Source organism: Asterias rubens, chromosome 16 (genome assembly GCF_902459465.1).
Source record: "Asterias rubens chromosome 16, eAstRub1.3, whole genome shotgun sequence".
NCBI classification, from domain to species: domain Eukaryota; kingdom Metazoa; phylum Echinodermata; class Asteroidea; order Forcipulatida; family Asteriidae; genus Asterias; species Asterias rubens.
This window is the reverse complement of record NC_047077.1, coordinates 3,361,050-3,381,528: the sequence shown is the minus strand read 5'-3', so window position 1 is coordinate 3,381,528 and position 20,479 is coordinate 3,361,050. Positions and strand designations below refer to the sequence as shown.

The 20,479-nt window shown below is 37.3% G+C and overlaps 2 protein-coding genes across 3 annotated transcripts in view; both read left to right on the top strand.

Annotated features, from left to right (window-relative positions):
* The first annotated feature begins 3,804 nt into the window (after nt 1-3,804).
* On the top strand, nt 3,805-19,184 carry LOC117301034. The gene is made up of 5 exons (XM_033784917.1): nt 3,805-4,930; nt 15,823-15,878; nt 16,256-16,645; nt 17,942-18,075; nt 18,904-19,184. Exons 1-5 carry the CDS (start codon nt 4,460-4,462, stop codon nt 19,182-19,184), a joined length of 1,332 nt encoding a protein of 443 aa, XP_033640808.1. The 5' UTR covers nt 3,805-4,459.
* LOC117300614 (titin-like) overlaps nt 19,165-20,479 on the top strand; it is a 25,979-nt gene continuing 24,664 nt past the window's right edge. For both annotated transcript variants that reach the window (XM_033784284.1, XM_033784283.1), the window contains exons 1-2: nt 19,165-19,235; nt 20,238-20,261. In XM_033784284.1, coding sequence (XP_033640175.1) covers nt 19,187-19,235; nt 20,238-20,261 — 73 coding nt within the window. In that variant the 5' untranslated portion in view covers nt 19,165-19,186. The remainder of the gene's footprint in view (nt 19,236-20,237; nt 20,262-20,479) is intronic.

Sequence of the window (20,479 nt, the reverse complement as noted above, 5' to 3'; positions counted from 1 at the left end):
TTCCTAAGAAAGAATATAGGCCAAGTTCGTGTCATAATTAGGTGTTCGGCCATCAGCCGAAAACCTATTGGTTTTTTTAGCCAAACTTTGTCTTCCCCCGAATCTTCTCATCAAGATTTCGCTGTCGAAAGAGGGCGGATCCAAGTTGAATTCCTGTAATGCCAAAGTATAAATGCTACACTTGGTTTTTATTGACAATGTATAAAGCGTTTATGATAAAGTGAGGCATTATTTTAGAATATTTTATTTATCGCTATCGCTGGTGTAGGGAAATCTGTCCCCTGAGATTCTGTCCACGTACAAAATTAATAAGGGCTGGAGAAGGTTTAGTCAAAAGAGGGCGCTATCAGAAGAAATCAACACAGTTCGCCGTATTTTGGGACAGAGTTTCAGGTAGTTCGAATAAAGCAATAAGCCGCGGGTACAATTGATTGACGATCATTTTGTGCCTAAATAAATCGCCGTCCTTACTTACTCTATGGTTGAATAAAGTTAATATCGCTGGACCTAATATCCTTTAAAAAATTGTAGCGGAGTTTGACTTTGTATGCTGTAGTTATTAACTGATTATTTGCATATATACATTTGCTGCTGATCACCTTCAACATGTCTGCTTACTTTATACACAGCGTTCTAATAATATTAATTAGCTTTGTACTGTATATACATTAGTCAGCGTGCATCAAGCCATTGACATACCTGTGTTCTTGATCATTTTTATAACAAAAGATAAAATAAGTTTTTGGTTCTCTATAATTGTAAATGTATACAACTTCTTGCGCTTGGAAATAAAGATTTGCATCCATTAATCTAATAATTTCTCAAATGGCGAAATGTGTCTGGTGAATTTAATTCTAGTTTGACTAACATAAACCAGTAGATGACATTCTGGATTTGTGGACTAACACTAAAGCCATTATACACTTTCGGTACAGAAGAAAAGAAAAAAAAGTTCACAGATTTACAAATAACTTACAGGGTTTACAGAAGGTAATGGTAAAAGACTTCTCTTGAAATTATTATTCCATGAAATGCTTTACTTTTTGGGAGAAAACATTAAAACAATTATAAATTCTCAACATTGAGAATTACGGATTTATAGTAAACCCATGTCATTACACGGCGAAACAAGGAAACGTGTCGACGCCCCTCCAAGCAATTTCGAAAAATTCACAACAGCAAAAACAAACAAACAAACAAACAAACAAACATCACCAACAACACCCCCCCCCCCCCCTCACCCAACCAAAAAAAACGGGGAAAAAACTATCGACAACAAATTACCATAAGCTATTGAATTTCTCTCAATTAGGGACAACTTTGATTGGACAATGAAACAACAGAGACGAAAGTGCGTTGCTTACGGGGTTCTATTTAGGCCGGACCCCCAAGGCCAAGCGGTGGTTTAGACAAGGGCTTCCTAAGAAAGAATATAGGCCAAGTTCGTGTCATAATTAGGTGTTCGGCCATCAGCCGAAAACCTATTGGTTTTTTTAGCCAAACTTTGTCTTCCCCCGAATCTTCTCATCAAGATTTCGCTGTCGAAAGAGGGCGGATCCAAGTTGAATTCCTGTAATGCCAAAGTATAAATGCTACAATTGGTTTTTATAAGCGTTTATGATAAAGTGAGGCATTATTTTAGAATATTTTATTTATCGCGATCGCTGGTGTAGGGAAATCTGTCCCCTGAGATTCTGTCCACGTAGAAAATTAATAAGGGCTGGAGGAGGTTTAGTCAAAAGAGGGCGCTATCAGAAGAAATCAACACAGTTCGCCGTGTGGGACAGAGTTTCAGGTAGTTCGAATAAAGCAATAAGCCGCGGGTACAATTGATTGACGATCATTTTGTGCCTAAATAAATCGCCGTCCTTACTTACTCTATGGTTGAATAAAGTTAATATCACTGGACCTAATAGCCCTTAAAAAATTGTAGCGGAGTTTGACTTTGTATGCTGTAAAAACGTAATCCCTGGTCCTCTTTGGCCCTCTCTATCCCTCCGCCCCGATTTTTAAGCAAAAGTACAATTTGTTTTCGAGAGAGGGCCTTACCAAAAAATCACACACATACCAGCTCAATAAGTAACACAGACGTCAAAATAAGTTTCAAACCCCGGTAAATAAAACGGCATATCAAGAACTCCGTATGCCTACCAGCTGAACTTGATATTTCGTTCCCTCGACTCGAAGAATATTGTTCCCCAAGGAAAAATCGCCCGAAACGTAAAATAAACCATTTCCAGAAACTTGGATAACTATTTCCAAAGAACAACGTTGTGTATGTTGTTGGGGCTTGTAAAGTGTGTACAATTCTATTTGATATTCTTTATAATTTATTTTTCAAACATGAAGCGTTGTTTTTTTCGGGGTTTGTTTGGGGGGGGGGGGGCGGTGGAGGTGGGGGATCACTAACAACACACGCTGAGAGCAAAGGACCAAAGGACCAAAGGTGCAAAAAATACAAAATACATCACCCCGGACCAATACAAAAAACATATGTCACTGCACATTATTATTTGTATCCACCCAACGAAATCATTGGGACCAGTGGCTGCCATATCCTTGTGGGTAAAGACAGGATAGTCTATCACTGTGTGAGGTGCCTGCCAAGTTTGGCTTATTGATTCCCTGTGTGGCCAACCAAAGAGGGCGCCCTAGTATTTTTAACTTTTTTTACGCGGCCGTCACCAAGCAACTGGTTACCTTTACCCAGGCACGGCAAGCACCTTTCCGTACTGAGCTTTATAAAAAGTTTGTAAAGTTCTTTGTCAGTATGCCCTCAGCGATACTGGTATGTAATGTGGAAATAATGGCAAGGCACTTTGGTGGCAATTTGTTGGTTGGTCGTGGCACATTACAAACAACATTAATTGCCTTACGTCACAATAGTTATTGCTGTTCAATGCAAACTGCAAATCCAAACCGATTAGGTCCAGCCCCTTGTCATAATGTCGTTGTAACCTCTGATGGATGCGGAAGTCTTTGGGTTCTATCTCAAATCAAACTTCAGTGTATAACGTACTGGCCACCATCAATCACGTTTGAACTTAAGTAAACAATCCGGGCTGCACAACTTGTAGTTTGAGGATTTTTTTTTTGACAGAATAAATACAACAAACAATCTTATAAGGGTATGAATAAAGAACTTTAGTATTAACAACGTGATCCAATATTAGCACCACATTTGCTAATTTCTCATCACTTATTTGATAGATTATGAAAGTTTAAAAATTTTATGTACTCTGATTAAGAATTTTATAGTCGGCAAAAAGTGCTGGTCTAAATGCAAACAGTAAATTACTTGAAGACAATAATTCAGCAATTTAAAAAAAATGTTTTTCACCCCAAAAATTGAAATGGTATTAAAAAAATATTCAACCATTTCACTTTTTTTTAGTGCATTGATAACTTCATTCAAGTGTTCACACTGTTGTGTTGCATTTTACAGAAGGATTACAAATTCCTTCAGCTGTAGGCCCCTATACTCTAATACGGGTTACATAACCAATTCGCTATATTAACCTATAGCTTTCTGCCTTTGTTCAGAGAGAACTTTACTTTGGACTTTTCCAACTTGAACAAAGAGCAAATTATTAAATGGGCTTTTAACATTGAGTCAAATAAGATAAGTCCAATTTGAACCCATAACCACCCAGTACCCACCTGGGTGCCGACAAACTCACCGGGCCTCTATGCCTATTCTTCACCCATTAGCAACGAGAGGTTCAGCCTCATTGCATAGTTGCCTGTTGTTGTATGACTGAAGCCATATCAGTAACAATGCCTTCACACCACATGCAGCGAAAATACAGGCTTAGCATTCTTCAGTATGGGGCTGGCGCGACAAAGCCCACGTACACCAATGCTTTCGCTCTGTAAATAGTGGTTCTAACTTGAGCTATGGTGACACACAATCTACACTACCGCCAGTAATTACTTGTAAAAACAAACAGTTCATTGTTCTAAGGATCCAGCATTGTATTTCTAGTTATATGATGCTTCGGTCTAGATTAATTTCAGTAGAGAGAACTTACTGGATGGAGTGTAGACCCGGAACTTGTGCGGAGCGTGTGTATACATCATGTTACCTCAACCCTGTCATTACTCTATGCTCAACCTGATACCAATCAAGGGGGAGCAAAGTTCGCCTTCGTTGATTGACTGATGGAATGTTGGAATCAGCTCGTGTATTATCACCAATACTAGGATTACACTCATAAGAAGTGGCTAGGTAAATACTACGACAATGTTTGCGTGAGTATGATACGATAACTTTTAGGCTACATGTTCCATTTTGGTGTAAAGATTGCATTGGGACACCATGTTATTATGTGGAGTATGATTCGCCACACTACACACATTTAAAACTTGACTAGTATTTTCCCGTTAATTATCATGGAGACTGGACCCGGGTAACTACCCAAGTAAACTGCTGCCAAAGCCTGTCTACTAGTGTAAGAAGATGGCACTACCGGCTATCAGTCAACCAGTGTCATATCCAGACCCTCTCCACGAGGTTTCTACCGCCGTGGATAATCCCGAAATCACCCATGAGCTTACTACCTCAGAGGTGACCGAACACCGGGAGTCTGACCAGGACGATCAGGAGGATAGTGACCGGTCAAGTCGCCGTCTTCCCCCCGTTGTGTCTCTCAAGGAATTTGGTAAGAATCCCCTCCCCGCTCAGGGGATCATCAAAGCAGGGTGGTTGGACACTAGTTACCAGAAAGCCCTTGCCAGAGTCCGTGAACGGATCATTGTGCAGGGGAAGCAGCCCCGGAACGCTGAGGAGTGGAGGTACCCAAAGGCTCCGGTCCCTGCCAGGCCGGACTTGACTAGAAAGTTCCCGGTATTGATAAGTAACGATGTGAAAGATCGGCTGAAGAGGAGGAAGAAACATCGAAGGAGTGAGACTTATCCCCAAGCAGCTACGGTAAGATAGTAATACATGTAGTAGTAACGGCGATTATCAGGTAGAAAAAAAAGATAAAAACCTGAAACTATAAATAACTTCATTTTAAAGGCATGGCATGCAAAGACAGTATCATCACTTGGTGTATCCCGAAAACAAAATGTGTATCCTTTTTTTTTTACAAAAAGGGATATCTCATTGAGGTAAATTAGATACTTTATTATTCTTTCGTATCGAATGAAAAATTGGTGCCTGTGGGTGGAAAAGAATAACAAATAGGACTAAACTTCAATTTTAAACATAATCGGCATATACAGTTGGCATTAATTATTGCATTACAAAACAGGGGAAACACTTGTAATAAGTTTATCTTCAAGAATGATGTGGTGGTCTTTGAATGAGAATCTAAACATTTCTTTGGTTGCTTTCTTTTCTATAGACGAAACTCTCAAATAAAATACAGCTGAAAATGTATGCATAAGTGCATTTCGATTGAATGTTCACTGTGCAAAATATTTCCCCACAAAGAAAAGTCGTGAAAATCGCCCATATTCCCAGACGATGTTCAAATTGATTTCAATTCCAATTCCATGGCCCAATATATTAAAATTAATTAAACCAAGTTATTTTAATCAATGAAGTCATCCGAAAACAAAGTTCAATGATTCTTTTTAATGACATGGATTTATATATAAAGGACTGAATGTATATCCATCACTGAAACCCATCGTCAAACTTTAACGTCTTAGTTCTGTCAAAACTTTTTTCTTTTTTTCCCCCAAACAATTTTTGCGTGAAACGTTTCAAGCGCATATGGTGTTTTTCAAATTTGAAATTCAACTTTGCGAAACATTATAAATCCTGCCAAGAGAACACGAATAATTTATTGGTAGTGAGAATATAACTATGGAATTTGTTGTCGTGGTAAATATTTACCAATTAATGCAGCCAGTCGAAGAAGCCCAAGCCCACTGACATGGCGTAACCTTTTCAGATAATTATTCATTTCTCATTATGAAAACTATAAAAGGTAACGTCGTCATTATCTTTCCGAATTTTTCCCATTTATTGAGCAATGCACAAGATTATTAAAACACATAGATTGTTGTTGAGGTTTATAATGTTTTCAATCACACAAGGTATGTTTTAAACATTAATTTTAAGGCTAAATCATAAATGATGATATAACTAAATCCTCGTAAACGATGGGTCGTGAAAATGGCCCCAAATCCCAAGACGATGTGTTGCAAGTTATTTTAAATCAATCCCCGTCCCAAAATAGTAAAAAATACTTCAACAAACTCGATAATATAGTATTTATGAAGCCATTCCATTAAAGGTCACTGAAAAATTAGCTGCTTGTTTTTAAAATGAAAGCTTCTAAAGGGACATTCATACGGAAAAATAATGCTGGGCATAATGCTTTAAATTTCGAATAACAGAACTTGGTTTAAATCCAGGTTTATAAATACTTGGCTACTGGGAAATTACCATTAAACAGTTCAAAAAAACCGCTAAACATTTCAACCAAAGGGGGTGTTTTCTCAACAAAATAAGCACCAGTAATATACACTCCCGCCCGATAGCTCAAGGGAAGCACGGAGTCTCCGTGCTTCGCTTGACGGTATCGGGAGATGCAGCGTTGGCCTTATGGTTTCACAAAAAGTAAAGGCTGTGGCTTTCTCTAGGGATTAGCCTTAAGTTTAATAACGCCAAAAGAGTCCTATAAACCATAGATAGGACCGAACGAACGAAGAATATATTTTTGTTAGGAAAGGGGCATACTGTACTACTTTCTAGAAAACCATGATTTCAAAGTATGGCTCTTACTGATGGGTTATGGTGTTTTACCCACTGAAATGGTAGTGAAAGATAATTCCGAAAAGTCTTGTCTGATGGAGTATTCTGACTAGGTCTTATGTACCCACACAAATACTCCCGGTGTTTTGGCAACAAACAGATCATAATGATCCAGTGTCCTTACTTCGTGGTCGCCACAAACCACTCAGTGTGTCTGCTTATCCTTGGGGAGGTTCAAAATCGGCTTAAAGATTTACGGATTGGGAAGCAGCTTGTTGTTAGCCGTGATGGCCAGGATAGCAAACATACATGTAATGTACTTTGCTCCGTCTTTTTCGTTTCATGATTAAAGGCACTTGACAATGTTGGTAATTGTCAAAGACCAGTCTTCTCACTCGGTGTATCTCAACATATGCACAAAATAACAAACCTGTGAAAATTTGAGCTCAGTCGGTCGTCCAAGTTGCGAGATAACAATGAAAGAAAAAAACACCATTGTCACACGAGGTTGTGTGCTTTCAAATGCTTGACTTCGAGACCTCAAATTCTAAATCTGAGGTATCGAAATCAAATTCGTGGAAAAATTACTTCTTTCTCAAAAACTACGTTTCTTCACAGAGGGAGCCGTTTCTCACACCGTTTTGTACTATCAACCTCTCCCCATTACTCGTTACCAAGTAAGGTTTTGTGCTAACAATTATTTTGAGTAATTGCCAATAGTGTCCACTGCCTTTAAATATAGTGGATGTCAGTTTTGAACCAACGTAACTGTCAATGCATTTAATTGTTGACAAGTTTCAGTAGTAAAGGGTTTTGATGCCTCTTTGAAGTTTTTGGACACGGCACGAATCCCTACTCGCTGTTAATGAAGATGTATATATGTATGTATAATTTTCCTGATAGAAGTTTCAGCTTCATTAGTCGTCAAGTTCGAGGGGGAAATTGTTAAAATCACAGAGCAATGTTTTTAGGAGAGTCTCGTAAATACGTTGTATTATGATGAACTAATTTCGTCTCGTTTGTTATTTCGTGACATTGTTTTCTACAGCACCTCAGCAAAAAATATTTTAAGGAAATCTTTCTATATCGTTATCTTCAAACCGTGTAATTTTAATGTCAATCTGTAAACATTGTGTTTGTGTCGTTTGTCGTACAACAAGTACAAAATTCCTTTAATTCGCATTGAGTATAATGTTATTGTTAGCAAGTCCCGTTCGAATTTGCGAAGCAAATAGCGTGACGTAAACGCGTAAAATGTGACGCAAGGAATTCAACTTTGCATTTTGCCTCTTGCGTGACGTATGAACCCGGCTTACAGTTAGCTCCCATGATTAAACTCATTGTTTGAATAGGAATGTTTGTAAAACCCCATTGTTGGGCCTGTCATTTGGAATAGTTGGACTTGTAGGTCTTCGTTCTGGCTAAAAGGTTCGCACAATGTCCGCGCAAGATTGTAATTATTAACACTTGATAGTGATATGCATGCATTCGTTTGGCACTTTTCACAAGCAAAACAAACAAATATGTATTTCATGATGTTTGAAGTGTTGATAAGGATCAATTCAATTCAATTCAAATATCAGTCAGAGTGTCATGACCCCAGCCCCTCTCCTCCCCAAACACTGGTTGCTATTTTATGATGACGCCCTAACCATCGCATCGATAATCGATATCATGCCTTTGAACACCCTGGCTGCATGCCGTCAAGTCGCTCAATATCACCGCTGTGGCCTAGAGAGGATTAAGGGGAACAATGGTCCGGGGTATAACGGTTTCTCTACACAGCTAAAACCTACTCGTTAAGATTGTCAGTAATTCTATTTTATTAATTGGAAGATGCTGACTTTGCATTTGTCGTAACGCATCCACAGAGAAATGTTTATTGTTGCAAGTTCTGGGAAAAGATCAGATGTGGAAGTGACCACATTTAAAAATATAAACAAATTAATGTGTGGAGACAAATTTCAGGCACAAGAGTCTAATCTATTTTGTGCGCTCGCAGAATCACCCCAAAAGTATATATTTTGTTCTCCTTAAGACGAGCAGAGTGTACTGTTCGAAACGTCGAGACCTAACCGGCTCTTTTCAGAGCCAACACTCCATCAATAGAGAATTATAGTTTATTCTTATAGGTTAGATGTACTAAACGAACCTTATGTGTTTCAATAGATAACTAATAATGTTGGTAAAAATCCATAAGATTCAAAATATTAAACAAGTCTGATTAGAGTGGCACACGTGGAACATTGTCACATACAGATTCCGAAGAGAGAATTACAATTAACATCAAAGGGTGTTATAATAACACAAATGGAATTATTTTTGCAGGAGCGGGTGTTATTTTAACATCCTAAGATGGTACTTTTGATTCTTTCTTCGGTATATATGTGACAACGCCCATGGTGTCAATTTAACACCATAGTTTTTGCATTGTAAAGAGTTCCACGTTCTGCAGGATTCGGACAATTTGTTCTGACAAAATAAATGTAAAATAAAAAAATTAAAAAATAGCGATTGCAATGTGATTTTTCCTCCAAACTCAACCACCATTTTTTTCACAATAGGGAGAAGAAGACTTCCGAGGAATGTTAATTACATGAACAGATCGAACCTTTCTGTGAATAATTCAAAGTACAAATAGTGTTTGTAAGAGGCCGACAATCTCAATTTAGTTTGGTCTCTGAAAAGCCACATCAAAATTTCATGCGGGAACACGGAAAGCCTTTGAAAAATTAATGACAATTTGTCACCGTAGGCCTAATAGGTCTACAGTGGGAATGATATCTACTATTCGATTCACTTTCCTCTACTCTTTCAAATTATTCTTTGTCACGTAGCCTATATTTCTGCTCATTTTAAAAGGTGCATTCGTATATGGACACTATTGAATTATTTAAAATAATTGTTAGCATAAAAAAACTAACTTGGTACGAGCAATGGAGAGCTGTTGATAGTATTAAACATTGCGAGAAACGGCTCCCTCTGAATTAAGGTTTTTATTTTAAAGAAACTATAGGTTATTTCTCACTCAAATAATATTATTAAAATACTTCAGGTCTCCAGTCTTTTATTAATTAAGGAATCTGCAAACAAACAAAGTAGTGCAACAAACAAGGGTGTTTTTTCTTTCATTGTTCTGTTACAACTTCGATGACATATTATTAAGCCAACATTTTCACAGGTTTGTTATTTTATGCATAATTTATGTTAGGAAAACACCAAGTGAAAATACTGGTCTATGACAATTACGTGTCCTGTGCCTTGTAGCAAGGTGTGCCTACATTAGTTTGTTTTACTGTCCATCCAAGTCAGAAGAATAAATCCAGTATGTCAATAACTTACATTTCTAGCATTCTGAAGTCGAAAGCTTGTCAAATATTTTTTAATAGAGGTTCAAATAGAAGTAAAGTGGTCTTTGTTCTATGATTAGACATCCATACGATGTATCCAATTATAACACCTGCTTGGCAAAACAAACTGTACAACTGATACAACGTGAACAAACCAAAGAAAGTCAAATGTGTTTTTGAAAAGTATTGTTCTTTTTAACATTACACCGTGGCTTCCAAGCACTCTTAAAATAAATACGGACACTCATTAGCTTAAATAAATGTATATTCAAAATCCGTTTTAATTGTTTGGTAAAGTTGTTCAGTTAGAGCACACGTAATCTGAACAGGAATTGTGGGTGTGACTTCAGTACACCCTTTGCGAGTAGCGTACCGTAGATGGGCTAAAGAGCGAGCCGTGAATATCGACACATTACCCGCGGGTTTGGAAGTTTAATTCACGCTCGTGGGACGGTTCTCGTTGGATTTATTTAGGAATTTGTCCGCAGTTACGATGTATTCTTTGCAAGTGTGTGGACGCTCAGTGTTTCCCACATCAATTGCCGTAAGTTACGATCATAAAACATTATTTCTTACCTATTTTTTAAATTTTATTTCATGTCTTTTTCGGTAGCGTATAGCCTGAGATTATTTCAAACCTGTAGTTTTTCAAGAGCAATGTCCGAATTTTCAAATTCGGTCGCTGTAACATTGTAGAGTAGGCTATCCGTTGTCACAATACTGCCAAGAAAGTCCGTATTATTTATCAGGTTTCATGATGAGTGCATTTCCAATGCTAGTTTAAAGGCAGTGGACACTATTGGTAATTACTCAAAATAATTATTATCATAAAACCTTTTATGTTGACGAGTTATGGGGAGAGGTTGATGGTATAAAACATTGTGAGAAACGGCTCCCTCTGAAGTGCCATAGTTTTCGAAAAAGAAAGAATTTTCCACGAATTTGATTTCGAGACCTCAGATTTAGAACTTCAGGTCTCGAAATCAACCATCTAAACGCGCACAACTTCGTGTGACTAGGGTGTTTTTTCTTTCATTATTATCTCGCAACTTTGATGACCGATTGAGCTCAAATTTTCACAGGTTAGTTATTTTATGCAAATGTTGAGATACACCAACTGTGGAGTTTAGTCTTTGACAATTACTAATAGTGTCCACTGCCTTTAAACCCATCTTTGTTTGCTTCGTTCGTAGCAACAATATATGCCTAGAACTGATGATCTATAGCGTCTGGTCTCTCTTTAAAAAAAAACCACAATTCAGAACCAGCATTGACACCTATAACATGGGAAACGGAAAAAAAAGATGATCCAAAACCGGGTAAAGTTTTATAAAGGCTACACGTTAGCAAGGGATCTTGCTAAATTGCTCTCGTATGAAATGGGCTTTTGTTGTTTTATTTGAGTCTTCTTGTAGAACATCCACTTAGAGCGGATTAAGACGTACACCTTCTGTCTTGTTTTGAGCACAAACACTTATCGGTATTGGCCAATGAGATAATCATTAGAGCCTGTGGCTATTTATAAACCATCTTGAGACGGTTGTAACTACTAAAATATAGACCGAGAAAATGGACATAAATTGTAAATAATTGATTTACACTCTTTGATTGTAGTTTTCCGACTCGATGGTGATAATTACTATTTAATTGCGTGTTTTCCATCATTGGATTCCGCATCAACAAGGGCAATGGTTACAGAGTCTTTAATTGTGAACTTAACATTATCAATGAGTACATGACATTACGTATTTAGGGCCTAATGTGTTTTTGGATTTATTAGTAAATCTCTCTTTGTCTGTAAGGATCTCACTATAATTAACAATAATTTACTCGGTGCACGAAAACACTGGAAACAGTTCATGACGTTTTGTTTGGGAAATTGCGTTGTAAAACGTGATTTTGTATTTTTTGCAATACGGCAATCGCAATAAACTTTGCTGGATTGAGGATCGGAATATTTTAATGCTGTTTTATCGACTTGGTCAGCAGACTTGTTCGGTTCAGAAAGAATCATAATACTTGTGTACATTTTCGAATCAATGGGCTCTAACCAATCCAGCGTAGGTAGGTATATGGCTCTTTTAAGTACCGGATTATTATTAAAGTAAAATATATGCCGAAATGCACTCAAACTTCAACTGGATCAATAATAAAATGTATAAAAACCAACACAGACCCGTTATTCGAGTACAAAGCTCAAAATGCTGAAAGAAGGTTTTACACAGATAATGCATTTTGATCGTGAAACCTTTTTAATATAATGATGTTGGCCCCCTGTTGTGTTTGAGATGGCAATGGTTGCTCATTTCGATCGGTGCTACCGTTACTTTCAAAACAGATCCTGTTATGAGATAGAAAGTTGTTACCATGGGTTGAATCAATCAATCAGAAATCGATTTCAATGTAATGCGGTTCAATACTCCAACATTTCAGAAAGTGCTGCTGTGTTTCGTGTTGTTGCCGTAGGGGGGATGAAACACATCATTTTATGGAAACCAATACACACATCACAATAGACCAAGGAAAACTGGAAACTTGTATATTTTGTTTTACCGTCGCCCCAGCCTAAAAAACGCTACCACCTTTTGGATGAAGTTTGCACAGGTTATTTGATTAAAACAATCAAACGTTTGCAAGAAGTTGTCAAAATACGGTTTATTCAGTTTAGGGAAAACATTTAATATCTCCGAAGAGTTTATTAGTTTTGAGAAATAGTTTCCTTATTTTTTGAAGTTTTGTTCTCTATAAGTGAAATGGCTGAAACAAATTGAAACAGCTGTTCTGATAGAAACCGATTATCAACCCTTGTCCATGAGTACTTTAAAAGTGCTAAACAATCTTTGTGACCTGATGTTTATGATTTCCAGAATTGTTTTCTTGTTAGAATGTCCTTGCAATTTTATGTGGCTTCTCTCCAGTATGTTATATAAGGACACTCAACAGTTATTGTGTTGTTTACTCATAAAGTTCCACCGTTATGTCAATATTGAGTTCTCAATGCAGTCTTATTGTTAAACAATACATGTATCTAAAATCAATAGTTGCCAGCATTGATTTAACGATTTGGGGTTCGGGATGGGGGTAGGTGTGGGGTGTTGACTTAAGCTGTGATGGTCTCCCATTGGGGCACTGTGGCGTAACTAGGGGTGGGAGGGGGTGGGGGAACGGCCAAATTGATCTGGGTGAGGAACCAGCCCTCGCCCCAATTTAATTCTGGACCTTTTAGGGATAAAATAATACATCCATAATAAAACGTTCACGTCTTATACTTTATGTTTAAAATACATGGTGTATAATGCCTAGTGAAAACTGTTTTACACATTTTGCATGACATCGATTTAAAAAAAAAAAAAAAAAAAAAAACGCTCACTGAGCGATGTACTTAAAACGGGAAATTAGTGTTATTTTGTTCTCATCAAGTATGACATTTCAGACAGAAACTATAAAGGGGTGTTTTCTATCGCCATTATTAGACCTAGTATAGTTTTTTATAAATCTGTGATCTTTAGATGAGTTTTTTCGTAAATTCTGTAATGTTCATTTAAACCAACGGTTCTTTTTTTTAAAGACAGTGGACACTATTGGTAATTGTCAAATACTACTCTTCACAGTTGGTGTATCTCAACATATAGATAAAATAACAAACCTGTGAAAATTTGAGCTCAATCGGTCGTCGAAGTTACGAGATAATAATGAAAGAAAAAGCACCCTTGTCACACAAAGTTATTTACTTTCAGATGCTTGATTTCGAGACCTCAAAATTCTAAATCTGAGGTCTCGAAATCAAATTCGTGGATAATTACTTCATTCTCGAAAACTACATTACTTCAGAGGGAGCCGTTTCTCACAATGTTTTATACTATCAACCTCTCCCCATTACTCGTTACCAAGTAAGGTTTTATGATAATAATTAGTTTGAGTAATTACCAATAGTGTCCACTGCCTTTAACCACCACATAGGAAGGTTTATGTGCAAAGTGTTTTGAAGATCAAAGTGCTAACATATTATATGTGCATAATGAATCCACTTTGTAACATCAAAGAAGGCCGTACGCACCACTCCCGATAACATTAACTAACACACCCAGTTCATTACTAGAGTTGCATAGGTCAACATCATCAAACCCTCAATTAGACACAGACTTGGGGTTAATCTATTAGACATAAAATGCGATCACGAAATGATGTTTTAACAAGGTGCAAAGTATACAAACACTTGACCAATGATCCTCGACGAATCGTGAATACAATTACAAGTACTCAGTCAGACAATGGTTGCTTGTTGGCAAAAACTCAAAACCTAACCTAGTTTTTGCTGTCCTCGGAGAAGGAAAACCAACCAAACAAAAGACGACCTAAGTCAAACTTATCAAAACAAATACAAACTCCGGCAACCTCTCTGCCGGTCACTTGATTTCTTCCTCCTTTTTTTGTTCCGGTGAAATCCAGAAAAAAACAGCTCCGAGTTATTATTCCTTACGTTTTTTATTGGATTTCTTTTAAATTAAGAAAATGGTATTCTGTCAGTCTCCTAACGATGACTCGAGCAAGCTAGTCGAAACGTTGAGACCAAACTCACTCCGACGTAGTGAAGTTAATAACGATCTATATATAAAGCCAAAGTGTAGTCGATCTCAGCCGATTTTCTACCCTCCGCCAAGGTAGTAGTTAAAAATTAGGACAGTTCTTTTCAGAACTGAGAAGTCTCCCGAGATCCGAAAATCTACTCCGTGGTAGTAGAATATACAGCAAGACAGTTCTCTAAAAACCAAGATTACCTGACAAGTAGAAACACACATGGTGTGACTGCAAACCAAATAATGCCTCAAATCCCTTTTGGTATTCTGTAACATGTAAAACTATAAGACGATTGGAAGTCAACAGTTTGCCACAAACTGAACCAGACATAATCCAAGTCTCAAAATCTCAAACTATTATGTTGTGCAATCTCAATGAAGTTTTCCGGGCGCTCGAAATCATTTCGTGCACGGAGTAAAAGAAACTATTTGAGCGCTCAAATTATAAGAAATCAAATTATTTCTCTGCGCGTGTTTTTCCCCCATCATGTTCCTTTCTGCTCCGTATAATGTGCCAGACTAATTTGTAAATAAAACGTGTCAATAAACTAACCTATTTTTAAGTCCATTGATTTGGGCCCTAATCTAATTAATATTTACAATCTAATTGAGATTTCCCCCTTTACATTATGCTATGAGCGTAGTATATTATGCAACAATCTAGTTAAAGCAATCGCACAACATCGGTAAACAGAATTGTCCAAAGGCCCACACTTCGTGTATCACTTACTTATATATACAATAACAAACATGTGGAAATTTAGGCTCAATCGGTCATCGGAGTCGGGAGAAAATAACGGGAAAACGTTTCGCCGTGTCATGACATGTGTTTAAAATAAATCCGTTATTCTCGAAATCGAGAATTGATAATTGTTTTAATGTTTTCTCAAAAAGTAAAGCATTTCATGGAATAATATTTCAAGGGAAGTCTTTCACCATTACCTTCTGTAAACCCTGTAAGTTATTTGTAAATCTGTGAACTTTAAATTTTTGTTCTGTTCAGAAAGTGTCCAATGGCTTTAAATCATGGATGAAAACTCATACGATGGGATACCAAATAGAACAAGTTGTTCTTTGGTGTAAGTGCTAACTTCGGACCAACGATAGGTTTCTAAATTTAGTTATATTTTCTGACAGTTTCACAAACTTACTGTAGATGTTTTTGTTAATTTTCTCCATTTTTCAGGACAACGTAGATGCTGATTCAAAGGTCACATTCTTACCACCGCTTCCTATACATACGTGAGTGAATAAATTCAATACAACTTTTTATTTGTTTAAGACGAAGTAAACTCCACCGTTTGGTCAACAAGATTTTAATAGATGTTAAATCTGCATCGGGGATAATAAATATAGTTTGGTAATTGGTTTTGCCCTTACACCGATGTATGTTAGCACTGTATATACTCAGTGCTTTCCTCCTGAGTCCTGTGGGGTTGGATTCGAACCCACAACCTTTAACATTTTATATAGTTGAATCATATTTTGTCACAATATAATATATATTAAAGGTATTCCTTTGTGTGCTGTGAAAAAAACACAGACATATACTCGAGTGGGATTCGAACCCACGACCTTATTTACTTTGCTTTTGCTTGCCCTCAATTTCATGCCACCAGATTGTACCAGAACCTTTTCACCGACCTGTCATCAAGTTTTCCCTCAACCCTTCTAAGCCAGAAGTTTCGCTCCATCGAGGAGGAAGTGATTCAACGTCCCATGTACCTCCCCTTTGTGGGTACCGCCTCCCTCCACCCCAAGGCATTCTCAGAGACTGAAATCCGTGAGAAGCCCTATGTCCTCCCAGCTCTGTGTGCTAGTTGCCGTAGTGACCTGGATGCAGCTAGACTTAGGGGTTTTGTTGATGTGGATGAAGGGACAGGGTCAGAGGCTGAGGTCACAGGTCATGGGGATGGAGGTGCTGAAGGTCAGCAGGTCAAGGAGAGTAGTGCAATAGTTAGTTTACCTCGGAGTGTGTGTTTTGGCTGCGCCTTAAGCAAAACACCCCAGTAAGTGAATGATTTTCTCATCTTAACTTTAGCCTTTGCTTCAATATTGATACTAAATAGTAAGCCCCCAAAAATTACATTTCAGACAATACTATACATTGTTAACAAATTGTTTGTGTATTTGTACTTATTTTGGTTTCACCTATACACACCGATGTGTGTATAGCAGTGTATACTCAATACTTTTCTGAGTTCTGTGTAAAACAAAATCACAGACATATCACTCAGGTAGGACTCGAACCCATGACATTTGCAATTCTAGAGCAGTGTCTTACCAAGACTGCCCAGCAGCTAGAGGCAGTTCGAATCTTAGCAGCAGGTAGGCCTACTGCAACAATTTAATGGATATTAAAATTGTTTGTGATTATCAAAAGAAACAAGTATGACTGATTTATTCCAATCTTGAAGAGTAAATGCTGGGCAGGTACCAAGAAATGTTTTATCTGCACTACTGCCAAGTCAAGAAAAAACTAACATGTTTTGCACCAAGTTGAAGCATTCACAAGAACCATCTCTGCCCTCACAAGTGAAGAGAGGCATGTATAGTTAAGTGTCTTGCTCAAGCACACAAGTGTAATGAACAGGATTCGAACCCACATCCTAATGCTCTAAACCACTCGGCCATGACACGAAAACAAGGACAAACCTTTAGCAATCAGTAAACAATCTCAATCCGTGGATTATACAAGACTGTACTGGTTCAGATCATGAATGAAGCTTTACTTGCTCCAAGGCCTGTACAGAAACTCGTTACTCAATAACTCCTTCTTATTGAAAGAGAAACATCTGCTCTTGAAAATAATCAATGTGTGTGCTGGCTTTGTCAAACACATTGCTATGAATTTTTAAATGGCAATCTTGAGAAATTGCTGTAAATTATCATAAAAATGAGATTCTCAGAGTGATTTTTAATGCACATACATGATGTGACTCTTGACAAGAAATAGGAAGAGCTTGTTAAGTACAAGGGTTGACCTTTATAGTCTTACATACTTTCCTAGCAGTCATATGCCCTCACGTTACAGATTAGAGGCATACCCGCTCACTCTGCTGCCACAAGGCATCAAACTATTTAAAAGTTTCTTGTGGATTTCTTAAAGGAACACATTGCCTTGGATCGGTCGATTTGTCTTTGAAATACGTTGGTAACCGTTTGTTATAAAATGCATATGGTTAAAAAGATGTTTTAAAAGTAGAATATAATGATCCACACAAATTTTTGGATCTCAAGCACGTTGTTGTAAGAGAGATGGATTCACCAGTTGATAAACATTAACACTTTGTTATTTGTTGTAGTTTTCATCATGCAAAGCCAAGAAGAATTGGAGGAGGTTTTACCTTCTTCAGTAAGGAACCTCGCATGAGCACCTTTGCCCCAAAGGAGGTTACCAGGGAAACCAAAGTATCATCATCATCATTCATACATTCATGTAAGTTACCTATGTAGATTCAATTTCCAAGTTGAAAACACATTGACTTGTTACAGGGTTGCCAAATGAGAACATATGGTTTAGATGGATGAGACTAAACACTGGATATGAGATTAACTTTAACAACAGTTACTTTCAAAAGATGTCGGCAAAAATGGAACCAACTTTACCCAAAAGATATGTTCACATGGTGTTCACAAGTTTCAAATCCTACAAACAAATCCTACAGGCTATAGGCAATAGTTGCTTAAACTTGGCAATTATACCACCAGCTCTTCCGTTGAGATATGTGTCATTTGTGTTTACCAATTAGGGGTTGGAAAAATATTACGATTGATCGTTTAAAGACACTGGACACTATTGGTAATTGTCAAAGACCAGTCTTTTTACTTGGTGTATCTCAACATAATATGCATAAAATCACAAACCTGTGAAAATTTGAGCTCAATTGGTATTCGAAGTTGCGAGATATAGTGAAAGAAAAAAAACCTTGCCACACGAAGTTGTGTGCTTTCAGGTGCTTGATTTCGAGACCTCAATCTAAATAAGGTCTCTAAATTAAGTTCTCGAAATCAAATTCGTTAAAATTTACTTCTTTCTCGAAAACTACGTCACTTCAGAGGGAGCCGTTTCTCACAATGTTTTATACCATCAACAGCTCCCCATTACTTGTTACCAAACAAGGTTTTATGCTAATAATTATTTTGAGTAATTACCAATAGTGTCCACTGCCTTTAACTGAAGGGACTTTTGAAATAATTTTTGTCTCTGAGTTTTGTTATATATTTTCTCCGACTGCTGAAGCAACTCTTTACCTTCCTTACACAGCGGATGAAGTAAAGCTAGATGATCAGAATGATATCTTGATGTCAGTAGAGAAACTACCGGAGCCCTTAGAGCCAATTCATGAATCAACCATTCCCAGAGAGAGACCAACTAAAGTACCTCAATGGATCTTAGATATGGTTCATCACCATGGTGACAACGATCACAAAGCCAAACACTACCAAAGTAAGCAATATAAATATTATAATAATATTAACATCGACTCTTACATAGCGCAATTCCAAAGAATAATCATTGAACTAAAGTACCTCAATGGATCTTAGATATGGTTCATCACCATGGTGACAACGATCACAAAGCCAAACACTACCAAAGTAAGCAGTATCATTATTTATACTCTCTAAATGTATAAGAGAGTGAAAAACCCTACTCTTTACATTTCGAGTTGTTCCTCAAATGGCTCTTTAAAAAGAGTGGTGGTTATTTCACTCTTTTAAAGGGGTTTCACTCCAGGACAGAGTGAAAAATCACTCAAAAATGTGCAAACTTCAATCAAAAAGAGTGGAAGACCACTCGAAAAAGAGTTGTCCGTCATATGGCTCTTCAAAGAGTGCCTTTTCACTCTTTTGCATTTAACAATACTAACATCGACTCTTGTATAGCGCAATTCCAAAGAATGATCATCGTACATTATTACCCCTGGTCAATTTGACATTTGTTCATTCCTTAACCTATCTCAGCTCCCTTGGGAGTATATGGCCAAAGCTAAACACTACCAAAGTAAGGAATATTGATATTGAAAATAGTAATATTAACTTTTATACAGCGCACGCAATTCCTAAGAATTATTAATGTGCTAGACAATTATTATCCCTGGTCAATGTGCCATTTTTGTCATTCCTTAAACCATCTCAGCTCCCTGGGGAGTATACAAGCTATGCAACAAGTACATGTATGTAGCGCACTAAGCTAAACCAACCACAAGAACCATCTTTGCCCTCACAGGTACCCATTTACCCCTGGGTGGAGAGAAGCAATTATAGTTAGTTGTATTGCTTACAGACAACACAAGTGTCATGACTATAATGATTCAAACCCACACCCTGATGACTTATCAACCAGAAATTGAGTCCGATGCACTGAACCGCGTGGCTTCGACACATGAGGCAAAACCATCTGATTATTCCCTATTATAAAAAAGACTCAACTTTTAAAAGAATATGTGAGTGCTTCAAGTGAGCAAAACAGTATTTCCAAGATGCCATTTAGAATAAGCCACAGTTTGAAATAAATTCATCTCCCAAAAGTACTTAATACAGTTTGTTAATTAATAAAGACCTTCCCTATAATGACTCTTTGTTTATTTTCCTCCACAGATCACTGTTATGCTTGTCTACAAGGTAAGGTTGTTTGTATTTAATATAAAAATCAATTAAGTGAAAGACAAACAGTTGTCATGAACAGTTGACAAGTCTAATAGTAATAAACCACACAGAAAACTGACTGGGTAAATTTAAAAAGAATTTGGGGTTGAACAAAGAAAACATTTCTAGAGCAGGACTTGAACCTTCAACCTGTGGATTAGCACACAGGCTCTCTACCAACTGAGCTATTAAGC

Excerpts from the sequence above, each read along its gene's own strand:
- LOC117301034 (XM_033784917.1), top strand. The coding sequence starts at position 4,460 with ATGGCACTACCGGCTATCAGTCAACCAGTGTCATATCCAGACCCTCTC. Across the intron at positions 16,646-17,941 it reads GCCTTAAGCAAAACACCCCA|TTTTCATCATGCAAAGCCAA; the intron begins GTAAGTGAATGA and ends TATTTGTTGTAG. Across the intron at positions 18,076-18,903 it reads ATCATCATTCATACATTCAT|CGGATGAAGTAAAGCTAGAT; the intron begins GTAAGTTACCTA and ends TTCCTTACACAG.